Below are 24474 nucleotides of genomic sequence, written 5' to 3'. Positions count from 1 at the left end.
TAGACTACCAATACACACAATTTTCCATTTCATATACTACTGGGCCCGAGAAATGTCATCAATAACATTTTGTAAACGTGAACTTAAAATGGGACAAAACGCTGTGGTCGATTGAAGCAATTATCTACGTGAGGTATATGTATGGAAATTAGAAAATAATTATGAAGAAATTGGTTGCCCCGGTCTTATTGTCGAAATAGATGAAAGTTTATTTGTGCGTAGAAAAAATAACGCTGGGAGTATTCTGCCACAGCAATGGATTTTCGGTGGAATATGTCGGGAAATCAACGCGTATTTTATAATTAGTGTACCTGGTCGATCGGAGATAACATTGTTACCAATAATACAAAAATTTATAAAACCAGGTTCGATAATTATGTCAGATTTTTGGAAAGCCTATAATAATTTACAGGGATTCATACATAATACCGTTAAACACACCTACAATTTTGTTGATCCATACACAGGGGCACACACCCAAAATATCAAGAGGTTATGGGGTTCTACAAAATGGGGAAATAAAAAGCACCGTGGAACTAATAGAAATTTTTTGGAGTCCTATTTAGCTGAATTTATGTGGAGAACACGCTCGGGAAACAAGATGCATTTCAAGCTATTTTAAAAGATATTTCAGAGTTCTGGCCTTCTTTGTAATTTAACATATATTTTTTTTAATTTATAATTATATAACATTTTTAAAATTTGAATTTTATACTATTTTTAATAATATTAAATATAAGTATTGAAATATTTTTATATTTATTGTACCTATTGTTTTTTTTTTATTTATGGCAAGGTAACAATAATACATTTTTAAAATTTGAATAGTTTTTATATTTATTGTATTGTTTTTTTTTATTTATTGATGGTGGGGCAATAACAAACAAGAGTGGTGGGGTGATAAATTTTTTACGGAGCATTGACGAGGCGATAACAAACAAGTATCGCAGTTTTTTACAAATTGAGTATGGAATTCACGTACCTATAGGTGCTAATTTGTCGAACTGTAAACGTTGGTTTCTAGAATTTTATATCATCAAAACGAAGTTATCTCATCAAAAAATAAAACCTATGTAGACTAAAATTAGCTCGCAAAATCATCAGTCCTGTCCCTTTTTAGTCCAAAATTCTGAAGCATTAGAGCGATTTCCTTTTTTTACTGCAATCAAAAAGAGAACACCTAAAAGTGCCATTATTTCTGCTTTAGTTGTTAATTTGTGGTTTCTTCCTCTAGATGGTTGGTTTCCAGACAACTTTTTGACTATGAATAAGTTTGTATATTTTACTATACAGGGTGATTTTTTTATCGTGAACCAGTTAATATTTCAGGAAATATTAGGAATTTTACAATAACTTTTTTTTTTAAACTTTCTAGGTTTTACTATTCTACACCGTGTTACAATTTTGATAATTTTAATTTCCTCCCTTATTTGATAAAACACTATCAATTTTCGATTTTCAAAAGGCAATACCTATTTTAGATGATGAAAATTTATAATCATACTGAAAAAAAAAAAATTTAACGTTTACAGAATTTAATTTCAGTAATCCATTTGCGAACTATTACCGTTTAAATATTCGTTCAATTTACTGCTACTGTGCAATTTATCAAACCCAACGGTAAAAACAAGAAGTAAAAACGGAATGATATCTTAATTTAACAATACCCATAACGGTCATAAGCGATAATAACTCTTAAGTACCTAATAAGATAAATAAACAACACTGTTAGAAAAAAAAAAATGTCCTATCAACACTCCCACCAGAACACCGTGTGTGAGTGAGCGACTAGCCTGCAGTAGCGCGGCTGAATCAGCTATTAAGTATAAAAATAACATATTACAATTTACCATCATGGTTACATAATATATCACTAGTAACCTGGTATACGGTCATATCACTTATAATTCAACTGAGAACCGACGCAATATGAAAACCCAATAATACTGTAAATTTAGGAAATAGATATATTTATCTCTTTTATGTGAAATATGTCATACTTATCACTCAATCAGTTCTGTGTTATGGTGATATAATAAATATACAGAGATATCAAAAATTGCTAATTTAGAAAAACCAATATTTTATTGTTTATACATATTATGTTTTTTGTTTTATATTCAAGAAGATATGTTGTATAATTTGCTAATTTATTTAAGCGTTTATTAGTTGTTAATCATGCAAATACATACATAGGCGGACCCAGAGTTTTACATTTGAGTGTGCCCTGTCATTTTTTGGTTATTTTTTAAAAATATAAAGGGGAGGCTATAAACACGTATGTGTAAATCGTATTATGATTTAAAATCTAAAACTAAAGGCTTCGTTAATGATGTAAAATAACGATTGGTAAAAAAAAAACGTAATTATTATTTCAGACTTATTCTGAACACATGCAGTATCAAGGGCGTTTTTGAGTTGAGGAAATAGGGGGGGGAGGCAAAACTAATTTTTCTTCGATACAAACTTAAAAATAATTAACAGTTCATTACAGAGGCGTACCCAAGGGGGATTCGAGTCCGGACCCCTTATTGAAACTTCTACATACTCAATGGTTTAATAGTAAATAGTATATTGTGTATTTTAATTTCTCATTATCTTCAAAATTTATAGATTATTTAATATACCTATAATGTATAAACCATGTTTAATTTATACTGCTTTTTTAATATTATTTATTATTATTAATAAAATAATGTATTTTTTTATAACATTTTACTACCAAATAAAAATTGATTTCAAATTATAGTACCTACCTATTATAGTAAACCTTTGTGAAGAATATGTATGATGTGTGTATAACGATTGTGACTATTACTATAGTTTTTGTTGGTAAAAGCAGTTATTTGTTGGTATTGAATTAAACTATAATTATAATTAGAAACAGATAAAATAAAAATTTTGGACCCCCCCAAAAAAAAAAAAAAATTCCTGGGTACGCCTCTGGTTCAAACCTACTGCATATAAAATAAGAATTAATAATAAAAACACAAATAGTTTTCACATTAAAATTGTACCTTCAGTCTGAATCCTGTATAAAAAAAACAACAAATAATCTTAGTAGTAATAGTAGCTATTAATTATTTTTTAAAAACTTTAAAAAACAATTAAGATAGATAACTTAATTTAACAAAAATCTAAGTAGAAAACATAAAGTTGGTAAGTAGTCAAATAACAAATTCCAAATTTCTTTTTTTTCATTTTGGCAAATTTGTTGATTGTTTCATCAAGGTAGACAATAATATTTTTAAGCACATGCAACAAAGCCAAACCTGTTAGTCTATGCTGGCCTATTCTTGACCTTAACTATGTTTTCAATTTATAAAAATATATTTTTGGCCAATATTTGCGAGTTAAAGAATGTGGAAACAAATATTGTCAGTTATTATGATTATTATTTAGGTTAGGGGCTACATAAATATAATCTAGCTCTATAAATTACACAAATATGCATGCATTTGTGCACAAAAAAAAGTACCAGATATTATGTTGTAAAAAAAAAATAGCCGAGTAAAATTATTAAGGACTTATAAAGCTCTAATAAAAACAAAAACATACAATATGCATAAATGCACCAAAAAATGACTAACTATTAAATATGTGGTAAAAAAAAGGTGTTACTTTAAATTACTTTACATTATCTGATAAATACCTTTGTTACGGACATACATACATGTAGGTCCTTACGACTCTTACGGATATATACAATGCAGGTCATTGCTGGGGAGCATCACATAATACAGCAGGTAATACATGCAGGTGTGAATAACACGAGGGTACGTCTATAACCATAACAATATTCGTGGAACATAATACCACTTGGGTACGCCTCTGTAATGAACTGTAAATAGATGTCAGGTGTTATTCACACCTGCATGTATTACCTGCTGTATTATGTGATGCTCCCCTGCAATGACCTACATTGTATATATCTGTCAGAGTCGTAAGGACCTACATGTATGTATGTCCGTAACAAAGGTATTTATCAGATAATGTAAAGTTAGTCTCGACGCTTGGTTGTAATTAGATGTCTAACGTAGGTAGAGAGGTTTTGATTTGCAGATTTAGGAGGGAGATTCAAGTCGAGTTTTTAGTTTGATTTGCTTATCTAGAGTAAATTAAAAGCGTTCCCAATTTATATGACCATTCGTGAGGGACGGAGGGAGAGGTTTAATGGGGGTAAAGTGTCAATTGTAAGCAGAATAAGTGAGTGGTCTGAGCAGGGTTCATGTAAGCTTGTTATATGACAGTTGAGACTGTTTGAGATTTTCCTTATGTAAATATCGAGTATGTCGGATTTTTTTCTGGGCGAGTTGAGCCAGTATGTGAGAGAAGGGGGTGAGAGTATTTTATATTGCTGGAGTGTTGTGATACAGTGTAGAAGGTTGCCACGGGGGTTGTTTGTACGGCATCCCCATGGAGTATGCTTAGCATTTATGTCTCCTCCTATTACGATTTTTGATCTGAGATAATTAAAAAAGTCATTAAATTGATTTGGAGTTATGTTGTGACGTGGTGGGCAGTACGTTGTTGATATTGTATTAGGTTGATGGTTCATTGTTAAAGATATAGTACAAGCTTGTATATGTGGGGTTTGATAATTAGGTAAAGGATATAATTGGAGTGCGAATCTGACTATTATTGCTACTTCAGCGTGAGCTGTGCCGTCAGGATGGCAGGTGTGATAGCATTTATAGCCGGGTAATGTGTTGATGTAATGAGTTTCAGAAATTAGTGCCACGTCAATTCTTTTGTTTTGTAGTGTGTCAAGTAATTCATTTGTATGTCTGTTGAGCCCGTTTGTGTTCCAAATGAGGATGAGGAGAGTAGTATAGGAAGTATATGAATTCTGTTGAGTAGCAAGAAGCTTAGATATTAAGGAGGTAAGGAAAGAGATAAGGGGATTAATTATGGAATTAAATTCATTTATAAAATTTGAAAGAGCATTGTTCTTAATGATAAGAAGTGAATTTGTTGGCGTGCTATATGCAGTGTCATTAATTGTAGCATTTGCGTAGGATCTGCCTTGTGGATTTGGCGGCGGATGGTTGAGTGTTGAGCTGCTTGGCTAAACTGAATGTAGAGTGGGCCAGTGTTGTTGATAATGTTGATTGTGTTTGGTAGTGGTGGAAGGTTGATGGCGACGGCTTTGAAGTTCTTTATGCACAGTACAGCCTTTATAGTTGGCTGGATGGTTGCCACAGCACAACGCGCATGTGACAAGAGTATCAGGCATTTTTTTGCATGCTGTTGTTGGGTGGTCCTCACCGCATTTAACACAGCGTGGGGGGTAGGAGCAGTAGGCTCTTGTGTGCCCGTAGATTTCGCAATTAAGGCATTGCGAAATATCACGGCGTTTGTTATTGAAAATGCTTTGTTGGAGGGGTCAGGCTCAAGATCGACGAAGAATATGGGAAGAGCAGTTTTTGCTTGGTGGTGTTTTATATTTGTGATTTGCCTAACTGAGAACCCAATCTCCTCAATTGCCGAGGAGATATCTATAACTGAAGTAGTGGGGTGAAGATTTATTATGACCACTCTGTAAGATTTCTCTGATTGAAGCTCCGTCAGATCGGAGAGTAGATTTGAGTAATTTAATAATAAAAATAAATAATTTAATAAAAAATTTTTTAATAAAATCTTTAATAAATCTTTAATAAAAATAGGTGGTGGCAATAACGCTTTCGCCAATGCATGTGTGGCGGTATTGGATGGCTCCTGTCTGAGAGGCTCAGGTAAGTCACCGTTATCATTATCGTCTACAATGTCGGCGAGGGCGCTGTATCGATTTGGAGAGGCAAATAGTTTTGTTTCTTTGCTGTTTTCATTAGGCAGGTTTTTTTGGAGTCTTTGGTGAGGCAGGTAGGGTAATATCGTTGAAGACTCAATTATAATCAGGGGCTTAGACCGGCCGCTCACCAAAAGAGCAAAACTGCGTTAAGCAGCGTTAGTTAGCCTAACACAGTTTTGTTAAAAATAGAACATGGGAAATTGCGTTGCATACACACACTGATAAAACATAGTCAAAACAAAACGTTTTTGCTTTAAACACAATTAGTTATGACTATTACCGTCTGAAGTGTCTCCATTTTTCATCAGTCACACTAAGACAAGAATGAAAAATTGTTAATATAAAATACATATAAATACAATTTTATAAAATATTTAAATTTAAATAATTATATATAAATTGTATTGTAATTTTAAAATACAATGGCTTGTGATAGTGAACTATTGGTAAGTCTAGTGGAAAAAAATAAAGTCAAACGTATCAATATTAGCACGTGTGTAATTTTTAAATTTACTTTTATCAGCACGTAATTCACATAATAAAAAAAATATCACATTATGAGTTATACGTTTCTGATTTAATGGATGAACCCATAATTTTTTTTTTCTGTTTTTTCTCTAACTCTTGTAGAGTTAATAAATAATATTTTTGGGTTAATATTTTTAAATCCTAATGAAGTGGGCTCATGTTTTATTGATGACTTTATGTCAACATACCATCTGATATTAAATTTCAAATGTTTGCTGACAATTTGACTGACAATTATATAGACAACAATTCATTATTTCCACCGTATATTTGGGCAGTTGCATCATCCTCGTCGTCATTTACAACGAATGCATGTGAATCCTTTCACTGTAAATTTAACTCAGAGTTTTATCATCCACACCCACAAATTTTCAGTTTCATTAAAGTTTTAACAGATTTTCAGACACGTACATCAAACTATCAAGTTTACATATAACTCCGCGAATAACATCTCAAACATGTCAACGTACGAAACAAATTCAAGCTGCTTTGGACCAGTATAATAGTAAATTGATTTCAAGAACTTCATTCATTGAATTAGTTGCATACAAATACAAAAAACGTGTAAGTATTAAAACAGTGAAGTATAACAGCAATTAATATGTATAACTTCTTAAATTTCTTTTTTTTAAATTATAAATTATTATTTCCAGGTTATTCCACCTTCAATAAATAGCGAAACATAAAATGCTATAAAAACAAATTTTTCAAATCAAGTTAAATAAGTAAGTTTGTACTATCGAAATACTATCGAAAAAATAATCGATTTTAATTTTGGTGGAAATTACAATTCCTATTTCTTACTACCTGAGAATGGTGCAAATTACAAACGCATTTTAAAAAAATGGTGCGAATTACACATGTTGTAAATATTTTGGGTCAATTTTGATGCAAATTGACTACAGCCAGTAATACACGAATGCACTGCACGACTGGCGTGACGCGACTAAAATAAGAAAATCATAATATTTTTTTACGTTATTCGTGTATTTTCCATTTGCATTATTACAAAATATTATATTACATTATTTATAATAATTATAAATAAATAATAATTTGTATATGTTATATTGATAACATGGAAAAAACATTCATTTTTTGTAGAATGTATTACTTACATGATAGTGTCTCCACTTTATCGATGAAAAACAATTTTATTCGCGCCGCGGTGTTTACACGCCGCACCGACATCCATTAATGTTCACTAATACTTTGTGACTACTTACTAGTGACTTTATGTGTACAGTTAAAATGCATGTGTTTATAAAGCAGAGAGTTATACTTATCTTATCGATAACTATAATTAAAGAAAATGATTTTTGCCAAAGGCGCGGTGTAAACACCGCTGGCTCGACCACTAACAGGTTAAAGATACTATCGAACAAACGCCGTTGAATCGCCCGGTTCTTCTGGTCCAAATCGTACCACCATTTGGAGATTAGTAAAACGTTTCGAAGAATTTGGAACGGTCGCCAATAAACCACGTTAGGTTAGTTAATTAATTAATTATTTCATAGTTGACGGGGACCCGGCGACGGCCGTTCACTACAATGGACGCCGCTAACCGCATTTATAGTCTCCTAATCAGCCGACGGTTCGCGGATCGCGATGCCAACGCGTCGCGTCCCACATCTTCATTCAGGAGCGAGGTGAGCGGAGCATCGGCACCGCTGAAGGCAAGTATCAGCGGAACGACGAGCGGTTGTTCGTCAACTTCTCGCCCCATCATATCGCCACCTTTTACGTACGTCGCACATTAAAACCGACTTCATAATTTTTTTTGTACCACCTCGTTTGATATTTGTTATTTCATTCGGTGCGTTTATTGCATTGTTTTGATTATTATTACATTATTATTATTATTCGGTGTTCGTTTATTTAATATACGGCCCACCAACCATTACCGCATTTTCTTTTTTATTATTATTATAATAGTGTATTTACAATCTATACAATGGTATAATTAGTAAGTGAGATGACATAGTAACAAAATAACATTAATAACAGAAAAGGAAGGCTCCCAGCAGTGCCACCTGACAAGAAATTAGCGTTAACATTTTTTTTTTTTAGGCATTGAGTAGATCTCTTGGCCATTGCCTTTTTAGCCTTCTAGGAATAATTGAGGTAGAGGATATACTTTTAACTATGGGATTTGGATGAGCTCGTAGCTTTGAATGCAATTTTATGTAGTAGGATTTGGCTAAGTCGTTGCAGGCGTGGATTCAGGATTTAAATATGGGGGGGGGGCGAATAGACAAAAATAGATTTAATGCACATGAAATATACTTATAAAACAAGTCTAAAATTTAAAATTGGCTAATTATTATTTATTTAGAAATTACGAGACAACGTAAACTTTTATCTTATCTAAAAAAAAATGTATACAAGTATATTTTTGTAATTGATAGAGTAATACAAATTGTACGTAATCATTTTAAAAAATTCATGGGGGGGTCATCGCCCCCCCCCCCCCCCCCCCCCGTGGATCGCGCCTGAGTCGTTGAGGGTTGGTATGTTCAGGTCTTTGTGGAGGTTTTTGTTGATAACATACTAAGGGGCAGCGGTTATTAGGCGTAGACATATGAATTGGAATACTTGCAAGGTTTTAGTGTTAGATGGTTTTGAGGCCCTTCCAATTCTATCCCGATAAAAAAATATATGCCTATCCGCTACTGCTTAACCATAAGTGTCTAACGTCACGCGGCAACGACCGCTTTGAGAGCAGTCAAATCGTACGAGCCACGCGGCTATAGCTCATATATAATTTATTATTCGTATTTTAATTTTCAAAGTTCGAAATTTTGTGAATACTGTGTGGCACAAAATGCCCTGGCTAAGTAAATTTCATGCACTTCATTTTTATTTTTTGACAGAACATATTTTATGATGGCTTATTCTCAGTGGCGCAACTAGAAAAAAATTTCCGGGGAGGGGGGATTGCAATGTTACATAATACAATATACATATAAACTAAAATGCTGCCTGGTTAATAATATTACATAAATAATGTTAATATATACACTGTATAAATTTCTCAATTAGTATTGTCATATATATAATATTGTTATATATCACAAGAAATAAAACAATAAACGTCGTATTTATTAAAAAAAAACAAACAAAAAACACTCATAGATTAGTATTGAGTCTTCGTTTTGAAGTTTTAGCCATTTCATCAATTATCATCAATAGATCAACATAAATATCCTGGTGTATATTGAGGACTGCCAATCCATTCAGTCTCATTTGACCAATAGTATTTCTCAGCTAATTTTTCAGTCGACGCAAGGAAGAAAAAGACCTCTCTCCAGTAGCTATTGTGACTGGTAGTATAATTAATATTTGCAATAACTTTGAGATTACAGGAAAAAAAACAGGATTACAATGGAAAAATACTTCGGTTATTGTTAACGACAAATTTGGTAATTTGAATGCGCAACTGTTATACCGCTGTTTAAATTCACCATAACCTACTTCTAGGCTAGTCAAATTGTTGCTGTTACTTAATATATTTGAATAAAAATTGTACATAACTTTGATGTCCTCAAATGTTTGTTCAGATATTTGTTTGCTAGTCTTAGGTAATAAGCAATTAAAATTTTTAGTTTAACCATATGTTTAAGAAATCGTCCATGGAGTTGTTCAATAAAGTTATCAAGAAATAGGATGAATATTGAGACTATAATATTCTGTTGGATTATTATTCATAACATTACTCCTATTTTTTTATCGACTTGTTGTTCTTGGAACACTAGCAGTTATACAAAAACTAGAACAGACATCTTCAAAATTTTTAAATATATTATCAAACTCAACATTAGCATTATCGCGGATTTGTTTTATAGTTGATTGAGTCATATCAGCAAATTCTAGGGCAAATTCTAAATCTAATTTTTTAGTTGGAAGAAATTTGCTCAAAGGAGCAGTTATTGCAAATACTTTTACTACTCGTAATATCAATAAGGCTACTTGAAACCTTAATTGATGGATGTAGGAACTAAGTTGGTTAGCTAAAGCAGAAGTCTCAGTACCTTTCCATGTAGATATTTCATTAAGTGCATCCACAACTGTAGGTTGAAGTTCATGAAACACAAGTACAGCGTCATGGCGCTCAACCCACCTTGTAGGGCAAAATTTTTTTAGTTCTTCAATTTTGATTCATGTAATTTATTTTGAATTGATATTTTAAGTACATTTTGCCTTTTAGGATAACCAAAAAAGTTATATATAGATTTCATTGTGTCCATACAGTTTCAAATATCAGTTACATTACAACTAAATGAATTAGCCAAGTTTAGGCTATGTGCTCCACAGTGGATATATAAAGCCATCGGATATTTATCATTGATACGTTTTTATATTCCATTAAATTTCCCAGACATAGCCGCCGCTCCATCGTAGCCTTGTCCAAATAACTAATTTAATTCGAGTCCCATGATTTCAAGATTTTGAAGTACCTATTGTTTGTGCTAATGCTCTGCCACTTACATCAGTAACTTCCACAAATTGTAAAAAATCTTCTTTTTATTTTTTTTTTTGTTCTAAATGAACATAACGGACACAAATGGTAAGCTGTTCTTTATTAGATATGTCACTAGTCATGATGGGCGGTGGTGCTAATCACGTCAGGCATACCGAAGAGAGGGAGTACTGTTGTGATGGTTCACCACAGTAATAACTAATAATATAATTTTAATAAGTTCTAAGAAAACATTTTGAATTGAGATCACTACTGTATTATATAGGTTATTATACTAGGCCTCACAACCCCTTACCCCCTCTGGTTGCTCCACTCCTTATTCTTCTTCTACTTATTATAGAAGATACATTTTTTTTTCTTGTTGAGGACATGGTTAAACTAATAATAATAATATTTTAAAACACACTTATATGAATATACAAGTACAACCTAACCAAACAGAGGACTTGATACAACTACGTGTACGTGCCTAATTATTTTTAGTCTCGTAATGTTAGCCGCGCGTTTCCTGACGCATACATAGGAATCAATATAAGATCACACGGCTAAATAAATGACTGCGTGACCAAGATTCAAATATCGCCGCGTCCGGTCACGAGTTTTTATTAATCGTCATTATTATTACCTACGTATAAGGGCATACTCAAAGGGGGAGATCGGGTTCGAACCCCCCATTGAAATTTCTAAATATTCAACCATTTAATAGTAAATAGTATAATAATAGTATATAGTGTATTTTAATTTCCCATTATCAGATGAAATAAAAATGTTAGACTCCCCCCCCAAAAAAAAATTTCTAGGTAAGCTCCTGCCTGCATATACATGCAGTGTGTTCACCAATTTAAGAAACACTGAATTTCTCGGCCGGATTTGTTTGGAATAAATCAATTTTTTTTTTACAAAGTGGTGGTATATAGTAACAAGTTAAAGGAACCAGTTTTCTTTGAAACTAATGAAAGATGTTTTGACTATATCATTGAGATGTGATGGTTCAGTGGATAGATCCCAAATAGACAAAATATATATATTAATAAAAGTAATCGACAAGTCTGGAAAAGAAGATCAATATTTTATCGGTGCTGGACTGATTTCTAAACGTGGAGCTGAAGGAATCTTAGACGCAGTTGAAATTGCATCTATTAACACGATTGGTGCCGAAGCGACTGAATATGTTTTTAAAAATATTTCATCAATTGTGACGCATGGAGCTTCTGTAAATACTGGCGAACGTAGAGGACTTTGGACATTATTTAAACAAAAATATAGATCATTGAAAGAAAATAGTATTCCATTAATTACAATTTGGTGTGCTGCTCATAGATCCAATTTAGCAAGGAAAGATACAAATAGTTCAGTTTCCGAAGTACAACATTTAGTTTCAACATTAACAAGTTTATGTACATTTTTTCACACATCAACTTGAGAATATTACAAAAGTAAACGATTGCAAGCTTTTATGAATTCCAAAATGTTTTCAGGTACGCTGGACTGAATTTTCGTTTTCAATAGTAAATTCTATTTTTTCAAACCTCTAAAAAAAAAGAATCAAAAGGTTTTTTAAAATTTTTGACCAACATTAATAATTTGCATTTATTATGCTTTTTAACAGATACACTACTCGTTTTCAGTCGATACCAACAAACAATACAAAGTGATTTTATAACTATTTTAGATTTGACAAAAGAGACAGAGTTTGTTGTTAAACGGCTTCGAACATTATGTATAAATAATTTACTTGGTGGATGGGTGAATACACTTGAAGCTCAATTGAAAGAAGATAAAATAAAAGGTATTCAGTTAACTGATGCTGATACTTTTAGGAAGAGAAGAACCCAACATCATTTATTTGTTACTGATTCACGAAATGTCACTTCGGTTTGTAATGAATTAGTGGAAATTTTCGCCAATTTTTTATTAGACCGAATTGACATTAATGACGAATTAGTATAAGTTTTTAAGCCATTTATTAGTTTAGGCACATTGACACAAGACCAATTAAAAAAAGTACATAAGTTGATTGAAAGGAATTTAGACGTATCAAATTTTGTATTTGAATATGAAGAAATTCTAGAAGTTAGCAATATTGACAACCTACATAAAATGTCTATGGCCTCTTTTGTTGAACATCTCTCTTAATCTGGATCATTTAATACCATACTAACTATTTTTTCTCGAGTTTTCGCTGCTAAACCACATAGTGCAGATGTAGAGCATCTCAACAGCACAAATAACATTTTAAAATATACTGATAGACAAAATTTACTCGTTCAATCGGAGCACGAAAATTTATTTGTTCATTTCAACATGTCACCGAGTAAAAGAGACTCCAAAGGCACGTGAACAATTTTGGTTTAAAGGAGTGTTTACATAAACAGAAGCATCACAAACTCAAGGTCTAAAAAGGGATTTAAAATATTTTAAAAGTAATAAATCGAATACACATTCCAAAAACAGAACATTTTAAAAAATAAATTTTATCCACAAATATGTTTAAAAATATTATTATTATTATTATTATGTTTAATAGCTAATTGTTTACTAAATAATTCATGATAAAATCAGTTTGACAATTATTCGTGTTCATTTTTTTTTTTCATAGTTTAAATAGCGTATTTAGTGTGAAGCCCACCACTTATTACTGTAACATATATTTAATTTGTGCAGTTGTAATAATTTAAAATTGTGTTCTTAAATGTGTATTACCCTTCATAGTTTACATGATTTTTAGTTTTACATATCATGTATTTTTAAATTCTACAAAGCAAAAATGATTTGAAAAAATTGTAGAAATTATTATTAAAGAAATATTAACTAAAAAATTCTAAAATCTTGATTCGTCCATAAGAATCTGATTTCACATTGTAACAAACTGAAATTCATGATACAACTAATGTGAGAAAACAAATTTTTTTTTTATATTATGTTCACATATATCATAATTAATTTACTTTACGTTACATATATCATTTTTTTTTCAAAATTATTTTCTTTTGGGGTAGATGTAGAAGGCATACATTCATAAATTTCATCAGTCATAACAAATTTTTTATTAGCCCTAAAGAAAATAACAATACGGTCACATTATTTACACCCTATACAGCAATATACAGTGTTTGAATTGGAAAAAAAGAGGGATTGTTTGAGCAATAACAAAAACTGAGGGACCAGTCACGGTCGACACATGACATAAATACAAAAATAACGCGATTATTTTAATAATTTACGAACGGGGGAAAAAGAAAACAAAGATACGGACGCACAGAGCATGGTGCATAGCACAAAATATACACAATTTACATAATCATAATAAAACCGGCGAGGCCGCTAATGAGTTCCGGCCATCCGACCGCGTATACGCATGAATCTCTTAAATTGAATTATTTAAAAATTTTAAAATCTTAATGTCACCAACTTACCCAGGTCTCCCCTATCTATAGGTGTAATAAGCAAATAATGCTCAACCCCCCCACAAATTTCACCAAATTTCCGCTTATGGTTTGTGGTGCGTGCACACATTAAAAACTTACTAGCTAGGACATAGCGTAATACAAAAATAATAATAATTTGTAGTTATGAATGTTACGATGAAATTATTACACCAACAAAAATTGACAATACACGCCATACACTGAACAAATACAAATAACGCGAAAAACAATTGAAGGACTCTGTTCAATAACCAAACATCTCCACTTTTAGCGAAATTTGTACTGTCATGATTTCAAATAAAAAAATTATTATTAGATTTTCTGTGTAAGAACGAGATAAATCCGACTATCCGGGTAGAAATTATAATAATTTTGGAGCTACCTGGTTTTTTGTTTTCCGAAGAAAAACCAGACAATTTCAGAGCTGTCTTAGTTTTACCATAGGTTTAATTTTTTTTCTTAAACCTCAAGTATGCTATTTGATAGCATAAGTACATAATAATAATTATTATTAACTCGGTTAAAAAAAAAACTAATACTTTGTAAGCTTTTTACATTATAAAAAAAAAAAGGATTTACTAATCACTATTTTATTTTCTACTACTTTTTTTTACTATTTACTATCACTATTTTAAGTATATAAAATAATTTTTATTTTTATTATTCTTTACTTATATATATATATATATATGTATTAAATATGTGCTTCCTGAAAAAAATTATAAAACGGAACTGTCTGGTTATTGCACAGAGCCCTTCAATTTAGGTAACCATACACGGACATCAATTTTATTTCAAACTTACAGTATTGCAATAAATAACGACTCGGTGATTCTTAGAAGACCTATTAGCTATTAAATTATAATAATACGATATATCCGCTTGGGATAATTTTAAAAATAGTATCCCATTTGTTTACACTTGAACATTCAACATACCATATCATTCATTCACACCTGTTAATATGATATATTGCTATTGTCTTTATTTCGATAAATTTAGATTAATTAACAATTTAGTATATTATTTGTGAAATTATTCCTGTGAATAATAATTATACTATTAAACAACTAATGACAAAATTGAAATAACCACAAAAAATACATACAAAATGATATATCACATAAAGATTGTAAAATAAAAAATTTCGGGTTAATTCGGATGCAAAGCCATGATAATTTCATTGACAATGACATTCTGTATATTTCGATAAAATGTCAATTTCACAAAAAGTTATCCATTTAGTGTAAAAATTAAATAAATTACATCAAGTGTAAAATACGGGTTTCCATTTCACGAAACGGATAAAATAAATGTCCATTTCATGAACCTAAAAACGACCTACCTACACGATATGATTGAAGTTCATGAAATGGCTATCCATTTCGTGAAAATCTCGGTTACACAAAGTGGATGCGACATATATATAACGTATATGTTATGTTGGTTATAATAATTGATTTTAAATGGTAAGATAGCCGTTTTTCTAATTGAACATAATCTAGAATATGTGTTCCAGTATTGTTGCAAACTTTTTTAGTCACGCTAATAGGCTGAATATTTTACTAAATATTAAATAAAATATATAATGACCCGGGAATCAACTCGTACGTACTTCTTGATGATCTGAGAATCAGCTCGACGGTATCCGGTGCAGGTGAACAGATTAATCCGGTAATCAACTCGTAAGCAGCCGTCCGTATCGCGGTCGTTATCAGAACGACCACGGAGCGTCTCTATCGACGTCCGCGAGAACGCGGCCGACGGCGGGATCAGTTCTTACCTGACTGCCGTCAATGTTGTTACATCAATTATTTGAATAAAAGTCGTGAAAATATCAAAACATTATTGTAATTTTTTTAATACAAATTGTACCTCAATGGTTCTGACACATACACTCGGGCATTCAATTTTCTACGAAATACAAACGATTTAGAATCTTAAACGAAATTTAGATTTAAATATTTATAATATTCTTTTTTACCATCTTCGACGATTGATTCCAGACACCAATTTATAATTATATTGCTATAATAGCAAGGATTTTAGACCTGAAATAGGTATTACGTACGGTAGAATCATTTTAAAACACCTATCAGAAAGAGTCTAAGTAGCAGGTACTACGAAATCGTGTTCATGGCGACAAAGTACCAGTTGATTTTTAAAATCCCGCCCGTGTCGTTTCGATTTATCACCTTTCGTTCAAGATTTCACAAATCTGGTTAACCTGTTGGTAACGTATTATTGGTACCGCCTCCGACCGACGATCCTTTGTCTCCATTTTTCTTGTTCGTGTACGTTCTCGTCATCGGTTATTTTTTCCTTACAATTATTGTGATTCAAACGTGTTTGTTTCGCATTTGCTAAACGTTTTTAACGCCATACAAATCGTGTGTTTACACTGAACACTTGTATTTCGTGATTTACATCTGTTTCGATCGAGGTTGGTCTACATTTAACACCAGCGATTACTCCGGTAATTTATTATTCAATAGCTGGCCATTTTAAAAAACATTTGACCAAAACATCACTGTTGTCGTATATCAAAATCAAAACGATAAGTAGAAATGAATATATCTTGACAAATATGTGACAATTTTATAAATTCAATTGTAAATTTGTAACGCTGAGTTTAACTCAAATGTATTTGTGTAATATTCATTAAATTGCTTTTATAATATTGTTTGGACAGTTATTAAAATATTCCATTGTAATAATACAATATTTTTATGTTGTAGATAATTTAAATTAAAATGGAAGCAAAATTAAACATGTAAGTAAACTATAATCTATTTTCTTATCATTATTAATAAGTAGGTACTAATACAATATTGATTCTGGTGCATTTAATTTAATACTAATAGCACTTTATTGAACTTGTAAATATCTATGAAAACTGTAAATTTTGATGTTTAATAAATATTAGCTAAAAGTTCATAGCATACCTAAATACAAAATTGGGTTGTATTCAAAATAGTTTTTTGAGTATACTGAATACTTTTAAATTTTTTTTTTTTTTTTTTTAAGTATTCAATACAAATATTTTAAATATTTTTAACGGGTATTCTGAGTACAGTTTTCCAAATACCTTTTAAATGTAAAATCATTTTTTTTTTTTAACTAATTTTATTCTTTTTCTATTGTATATATTACAAATATGTTTTTACTAATATAAAAGTTGGTATATAATATTTTATAGTTTTATTATTAATAGTGGGATAAGGTTGTTATATTCCAATTTTGTAGTAACAGCCAAAAATCCAGCTACCATAAAAAGATAGCTATGCCAATAAAATGTATATTTAAGCTGATATAAATTTTTTTGAATGAGTGTTTGCTGATTATGGAACCATGGTGTATATTTCTGGACGTTTTACAATTTGAAAAACATTTGGATTTTGGTTTCTAAATGCCATCTATAACATCACTTATACAAAAAAAATATAATTTAATTACCATAATTACAAGTTTCGCCTAATTCAGTGTTTTGAATTGTGCTCTTGTCAATCAATTGTTATAACTTACACCTAATCATAATTAAAGAATCATAAGAGTACAATTTAATTTATCAAGATGTATATTCAATTAATATTATTCATATTTTCTTAATGCAATACAATAACATATTTGTAAGCTACAATTTCAAATTATATGTATGCCATCTATAATTTTTAAAATTTAAAAAAAAACAAGAAATATTTTAAAAATATTCTAAATGGTGCATTCAGAATACAGTTTGTATAAAGTATTTGTACAAATATTTCAAATACAATTTTTGTAAGTATTTGAGTAATCATTCCAAAAACATAAATAAATATTTTATCCCAGTCTGCCTACATATAGCTGTAAATGTAAAACTATAAATCTTATTTCCTAAATAATTCATATTTTAAATTTATAGTAAATTATATATATTATTATATGTACTTTTTGTTGTTTCAGGAAAGTAACAATCTTTTTGTTTTTACTTATTACTACGGCTATCATACCCACAAACGGAGATAATATTACGTTCACCAAGAATAGGGGTAATAATTATTACTACACAATATTACTACATTTGAATAAATTAACAGAAATTTTCACTTGTTATATAGAAAAAAATGACTAAAAAATGATTAAACTTTTAAAATACTTATGATATAAGTATAATTACTGTTAATACTCAATTTATTATCTTAAAATATACTATAAGAATTCAAATAAATTATTAATATCAAACTAATGATAGCATTTGTAATAATAGTTTTAGATTGGAACAAAGAATATTATTTCTGTGGTGATAAATTTCTCAGGGTTGTGTCTCATATATGCAATTCTGAACCTTACAAAGGAATATCAGAAGGTAAATTAATGATTTTTCTGATTTTTATATGTATATTATTGATCAATGTATAATAATAGTATATATTATACATTCATATATTACTTGTGTAATTTTAATCTTTAAATAATATTTTACAGAGTTTTACGCATTGATAAGACAGTATAGGAAAACCTGTTGCTCTTACACCTGCTCATTAAATTCATTAAAAATTTTCTGCGATGATAATAGAAGTATATAAATTATTTAAAACACTTAAAATAAAATATCCCATGGCAGTAAAATTACTTAATGCTCTTTTCAATATGTTTTACTTGTGTTATATTTTGCATGACCTTCATATCAATTTTTCTTAACCATAGACTAAGATTCTAATCTAAATGTTAATAAATTTTTTTTTTTAAATAATTCAGTATGATATAAAACAATTATTATTAATTTTTACAGATTCTGGTGCAATTTTGTTCAAATAAAAACAAGCTGCTCTACCAAAATGGATTAAATAACTTAAAAAAAACATATTCTGAAGTATTATTTCCTTATATTTATTGTAATTTATTCTTAAATTGTGTCAATATTATTTAGCCATAGTGTTTTAATAAATCTAATAAATATTTCATTTCTATGTGTCTTCTTTAATTTATTTGTTTTTTTTTTTTTTTTTTTTTTTATTGGTATATATAATTTGTACATGTCCTATTTTATATCATTTAGTTGGCATGGATTAATAAGAATAATAAAAACAAGGTATTTTTTAATTAATTGATTTGTTGTTATTTAGTATAGTTTCTTTTAAATTTGGGTTTAATTTTTACAAATGTTGTTATGTTATTAATATGTACACATCAGTATTTATTTTAAAGCGATTATTTTACAGTTCAATGTAGATTACTTATAATTCAATAGACAAGAAAAAGAATTCTTTTTAGGTATAAATATTTATTTTTTAAATAATTATACAATATATATAAATTATTTTATGATTTATAAACCTACTTTAAGTAAACTTGTGTTGAAAGTAAATAGCTATTTACAGTGATTTTTGATGATGCTGTTATTTAATTATTCTATGTAGCACAATTTACATTTAATAAATTAAAGCTATTAGATCTAAATAAAATGACTAAAAAAAAAAAAAATATAAAAAAAACCTAAGTAACTTGAATTATACTTTAAATGTAAAGACGCAATAGATTTTGGTGGGTCCTAACTGTTGGTTTTAACTTGTAATAAATTATTTAATGTATTTTCTCAACTAAAATATCTCAAAATGCCATATAAATATATTTATGATTTATTAAAAACTATTGAATGTTCTCTTTGAATAATTATCAATGTTATTTTTATGTTTTGTAAAGTATTACGTTATTAATAAGGAATGTATTTATTTGTATCAAAAAAAAGAGTATGATAATATTTTACCAATTATTGTCATTTGTTGTAAAACAAATATTTAATTATGGACATAAAGTTTTCAATAGAAATTCTAAAATAAAATTGGTGGCTTGATAAATTACATCAACAAATTAATATTTTATAAATATTTTTATAAAGCTAATTTAAATAATAAAATGTACTGGTAACTTATTATTGATTTCCTGGATAGTTAATATATTATTATGCAAATCACTGAAGACGGAATTTCTCAGAATTATTAGCCTAAATTTTAAATCCAAGTAACTGCATAATCTTTATTAGTTAGTATCTAAAGTTAGTTAGTTTCTTAACTAATGTTAAGATTGTATGTAACTATAATTAAACTTAAGAAAAAAAGTGTATGTTTTAATATATAAAGAGCTAAAACCAACTCAGAATTTGTATTTAATTATAAAAAAATAATTATTTATTATATTATATTTCTAATTATTATCATCGAGTATAAATATTTTACAAAACCTTGCATGAAATTTTATGTTAGGCGGTACTGCCTCTCTAAATTTGGTATTCTGTTTTACAATTTCGGGCTCGATCATTTTTAATAACGAAAAAAAATTTGTTTTGGACATTCGCGTAAAGTTTCCAAACAGGAAGTCTTCGTCTAATTGCAAATCGTTAATAATACCGAAGTTTCTTGTTTTAAAATAATTTTTTCTCACGTTTTTTTTTCGCATTCGCGATAATATAGTACGCTGCAGAAATACCTAAAAATAAATTTGAATCTGACATACTTTTAGTTTTAACTATACCGCACGGTGAAAAACGACTGCTGGCATAGACACAGATGTGGACAGAAAGAAGCATGCATTTAAAGCACTCAACAATCGCATGCGCTTATCGAATGACGAAGAGCAAGTTGAAACGCAAGTGGAATCGAAAGGTGAAAACAAAAACGCACTAGTGTGGACATACCCATACGTAAATCCGGTTCATAGTACCATTGTTGATGATCAATTGATGCATTCACGTCCGATATTTCACCGCAAATTGTCAATTATTGACTACGTTGACATAGGTAAAAAATTATGCTATTTCTTCAAAGGATCGAATAATTCATTTGATAATAAGCAAAAAAATTATCTGAAATCGCTTTTAAGTCACTAAATGTAGTATAAAATTCATCTCTTAATAATTTAGAATATGTAAACGGGTGTATTCATTTGGTTCTAGGTCACTTTGTACGGTCGAACACTAAAAATGCGAAACGTGGACACTTTGTACGGCTGGTTAAAAAATTACGTTTCAGAACGCGAACACCTGTACGATAGGGTAAAAATAAAAATTTCAGAACGCGGACGCTTTGTACTATATATACATACTATGTACATTTATACATATAATATATATACATTGGTAATGTGGACTGCAATATGGATAAAACCACGCAAAACTTTACTTATATTATATTATAAATTGAGTTTTTAATGCAGTCCATATTCAAGGCTGTTTTTTTCATTTATGCCAAGGCGACAAGTTCAACAACTTGGTATCGCAAAATTAAATAAAGAAAACGAACGGATTTCAGTGAAGGATGGAATAGTTCATTCAACAAATTAGTTAGAACTACTAATCCGAGTTTTTGGGCAGTTTTACGGACAATCCAGTTGGATCAATGTGGAAATAGACTGAATAAGAAACATATATCCATGGCTAAAGATAGTAAATTATTTGATTTATGTAAATAACCAGCATCAACAAAAACAAATATCTAATTACGAATTTTTAAATTATATTTATTTTACATGTTGTTTTTAGTTTTATTTTTAGATTTTTAATCTATATAACAGAAATCTTTGCAATTTTATTTTCTATTATAATACATAACATACCTACTATGAAATGAAACATACAATTTTACTGTTCATTACCTATATGTTTAATATATACTATGACTAGGTCTAAATCTTAACACCCCAAATACTAAGTCGTAGTATATTTTATGAATCATGCTAGTTTCAAAATTTAACCTATACTGTAGTCCACACTACCAATGTATGTATAATATATATTATTCGTATATAATATGTATAAATATACATAATATGTATATAAATAATAGTAGTATAAAGTGTCCGCATTCTGAAACGTAATTTTTTATCCAGCCATACAAAGTGTCCGCGTTCTGAAACGTACTTTTTTACCCTGCCGTATAAAATGTCCACGTTTCGCATTTTAAACAATAGACCGTAAAAAGTGACCGTTTACCTACTCATATATATTAGTTGCATACCGATACATATTTTTTATATATCAAATATGCAAAAATCGTATTTTTTTATAATAAAACTCCAACGTTTGTGATTGACTGGCAACTGAAATGTTATGATGACATAATGGTTGACCTCCTGAGATGCGATTATCGCAATAAAAACGCATGTGTATGCATTCTACCATTACGGTGACACTGCAGCAAAAAAAAGGACGTGTGTACCGGGATTAAAATTTACACAATTAAGTTGTTAAAAACCAAAACAAAGGTGATTGTAATTGTTAATAATCACACAAAGAAAAATTATTTGTATAGTATTACTTATAACTACTTAACTACTCATATGTTAGTCAATGTTATATTAGTTTAATAGAGGAATTTATAGGCCAAAGCTATTTGCTAAGTTAAAGAGCCCAACAAGTAATTGAGAATCTACTCGTATTTTTATTGAAACTATGAAGTATGTAAAGAGAGAATAACATTGACGCGGACCCGGCGACGGCCGTTACTACAACGGACGCCGCCGACCGCATTTATAGTCTCCTAATCAGCCGACAGTTCGCGGATCGCGATACCAACGCGTCGCACCTCGCACCTTCCTACAGGAGCGGGGAGAGCGGAGCATCGGCACCGCCGAAGGCAAGTGTCGTCGGAATGTCAACGGATGGTTGTTCGTCAACTCTCCGTACAGTCGCATCGCCACTTTTATGTAAATTGTCATCGCACATACCAAAACCCGACCACACGATCTCTTTTGTTGGCATCATCTTATTAATTATTAAAGTGAGAACTTTATTGAGCGCGCTTGGTTGAGGACCTATTTCGTTGAATATCCGCGTCCATCCGAGGACGGGGCATGGTGCGGGGCGCACGCATAACAGATGCGACTCTCCTCTCTTCGTAATCTGTGCGCGCGCAGGCAGCCAAGCACAGATTCTTTTTCGCCTCATTTTAAACAACTCTGTAAATACACGGCGCGTAATATCGCGGATAATATTATACATAATATACGACGCGGATAACTACGTATCGCCGGACACCGCTTTAAATTTTATTTTATGTAAGATACTTTTAAAGTGAGAATTTTATTTATACGTGATTGCATGCTCCTTTTAGAGTTTGTATCGCGGCAAAATTAGTGATAGTGATACTGATAGAGTGAGAACAGCGAAATAAAATAATTAATATTAAGATGACATATTTGATTGTTATTATATTGTAATAATATTTTGCATTTATAATAAAACAATGACTTAACATTGATAAAATTTTATTATCATATCATGCCATCATAATATCTAACCTGAAAATATAGTTCTCAGTTTTGCGGTACGTCCCGCGACGCACCCTGTTATTATTTGTATTCGGTACTCGCTACATTGTGCCTGATCCTGATTATTATTATTATTATTAATATTGTTTAAGTGTTCGCGCAGTTGAATATACGGCTCACCAGCTACTACCAACACACCTTGTTTGTTTTTTTTTCTTTTTTATTACTATTATTACTGTGCGTCGTGCCACCTGCCGGTCCACGACAACATTCACCAGTGATTTGAAATTGTAATATTTGATACCTGTACGATTTTTCAACTAAATATTTTTATCCAATATTTATTAGACTATCGTTCAGTTTAGTTTATAATCACAGACTGTTTGGCAGCAATTTCCATCAATTTGAGATTGCTAGTGTATCAATTTCAATTACATTTTTGATATTATTAGACTTATAACAACTAATGAACCTCGTCTTTCTAAATATGAATATTCATTTTATACAATTATTCGGATAGTTTAAAGGAATAATTTTGAATAAATTATGACAGTAAAAAAAAAATTCACCATAGTTTTTATAAATATTTACTTCAGGAAAAACAATATCAGAACTCTCTGACATTATGATTAAAAATCAGTCAGATTAGTAGATTGACTTTTAAATTCAAAACAACGAGATATGTTTCGTACAATTTTCATAACTAGAGGATCCTTAGAAATCGTGTTTATGGCAGCAACAAAGTACTCATCGTTTTTGAATTCCCGCCCTTATAGAATTCGGTTTATCACTTTTTCGTTCGTGATTTCATAAGTATGATAAATTGGTCGTAACGTATTTTTGGTACCGCCCCCCGACCAACCATCTTTTTTCACCATTATTCACCGTAGGTGTACGTTCGCGGGTAAATAAAAGTGACGCGTAATTTCCGTATTTCGACCGCGGCTTCCCTAACGTTTTCGTTTTCCTTAACAATAATTTACTCTGTTCACGAGTTGTATTTG

At 30.4% G+C, this 24474-nt stretch overlaps 2 protein-coding genes across 2 annotated transcripts; both read left to right on the top strand.

The window, feature by feature from the left end:
- The first annotated feature begins 11751 nt into the window (after positions 1 to 11751).
- LOC112679861 lies at positions 11752 to 12222 on the top strand. Its single transcript, XM_025549793.1, has one exon. The coding sequence runs from the start codon at positions 11752 to 11754 to the stop codon at positions 12220 to 12222; it is 471 nt and encodes a 156-aa protein (XP_025405578.1).
- Positions 12223 to 16965: 4743 nt separating this feature from the next.
- LOC112679870 lies at positions 16966 to 19035 on the top strand. Its single transcript, XM_025549807.1, has 5 exons — positions 16966 to 17000; positions 18170 to 18255; positions 18474 to 18572; positions 18692 to 18784; positions 18999 to 19035. Exons 1-5 carry the CDS (start codon positions 16981 to 16983, stop codon positions 19022 to 19024), a joined length of 324 nt encoding a protein of 107 aa, XP_025405592.1. The 5' UTR covers positions 16966 to 16980; the 3' UTR covers positions 19025 to 19035.
- Positions 19036 to 24474: the final 5439 nt, after the last annotated feature.

Source organism: Sipha flava, unplaced genomic scaffold, assembly GCF_003268045.1.
Source record: "Sipha flava isolate LNK unplaced genomic scaffold, YSA_version1 169_pilon_pilon, whole genome shotgun sequence".
Taxonomy (NCBI): domain Eukaryota; kingdom Metazoa; phylum Arthropoda; class Insecta; order Hemiptera; family Aphididae; genus Sipha; species Sipha flava.
This window is presented reverse-complemented; position numbering and strand designations above follow the sequence as displayed.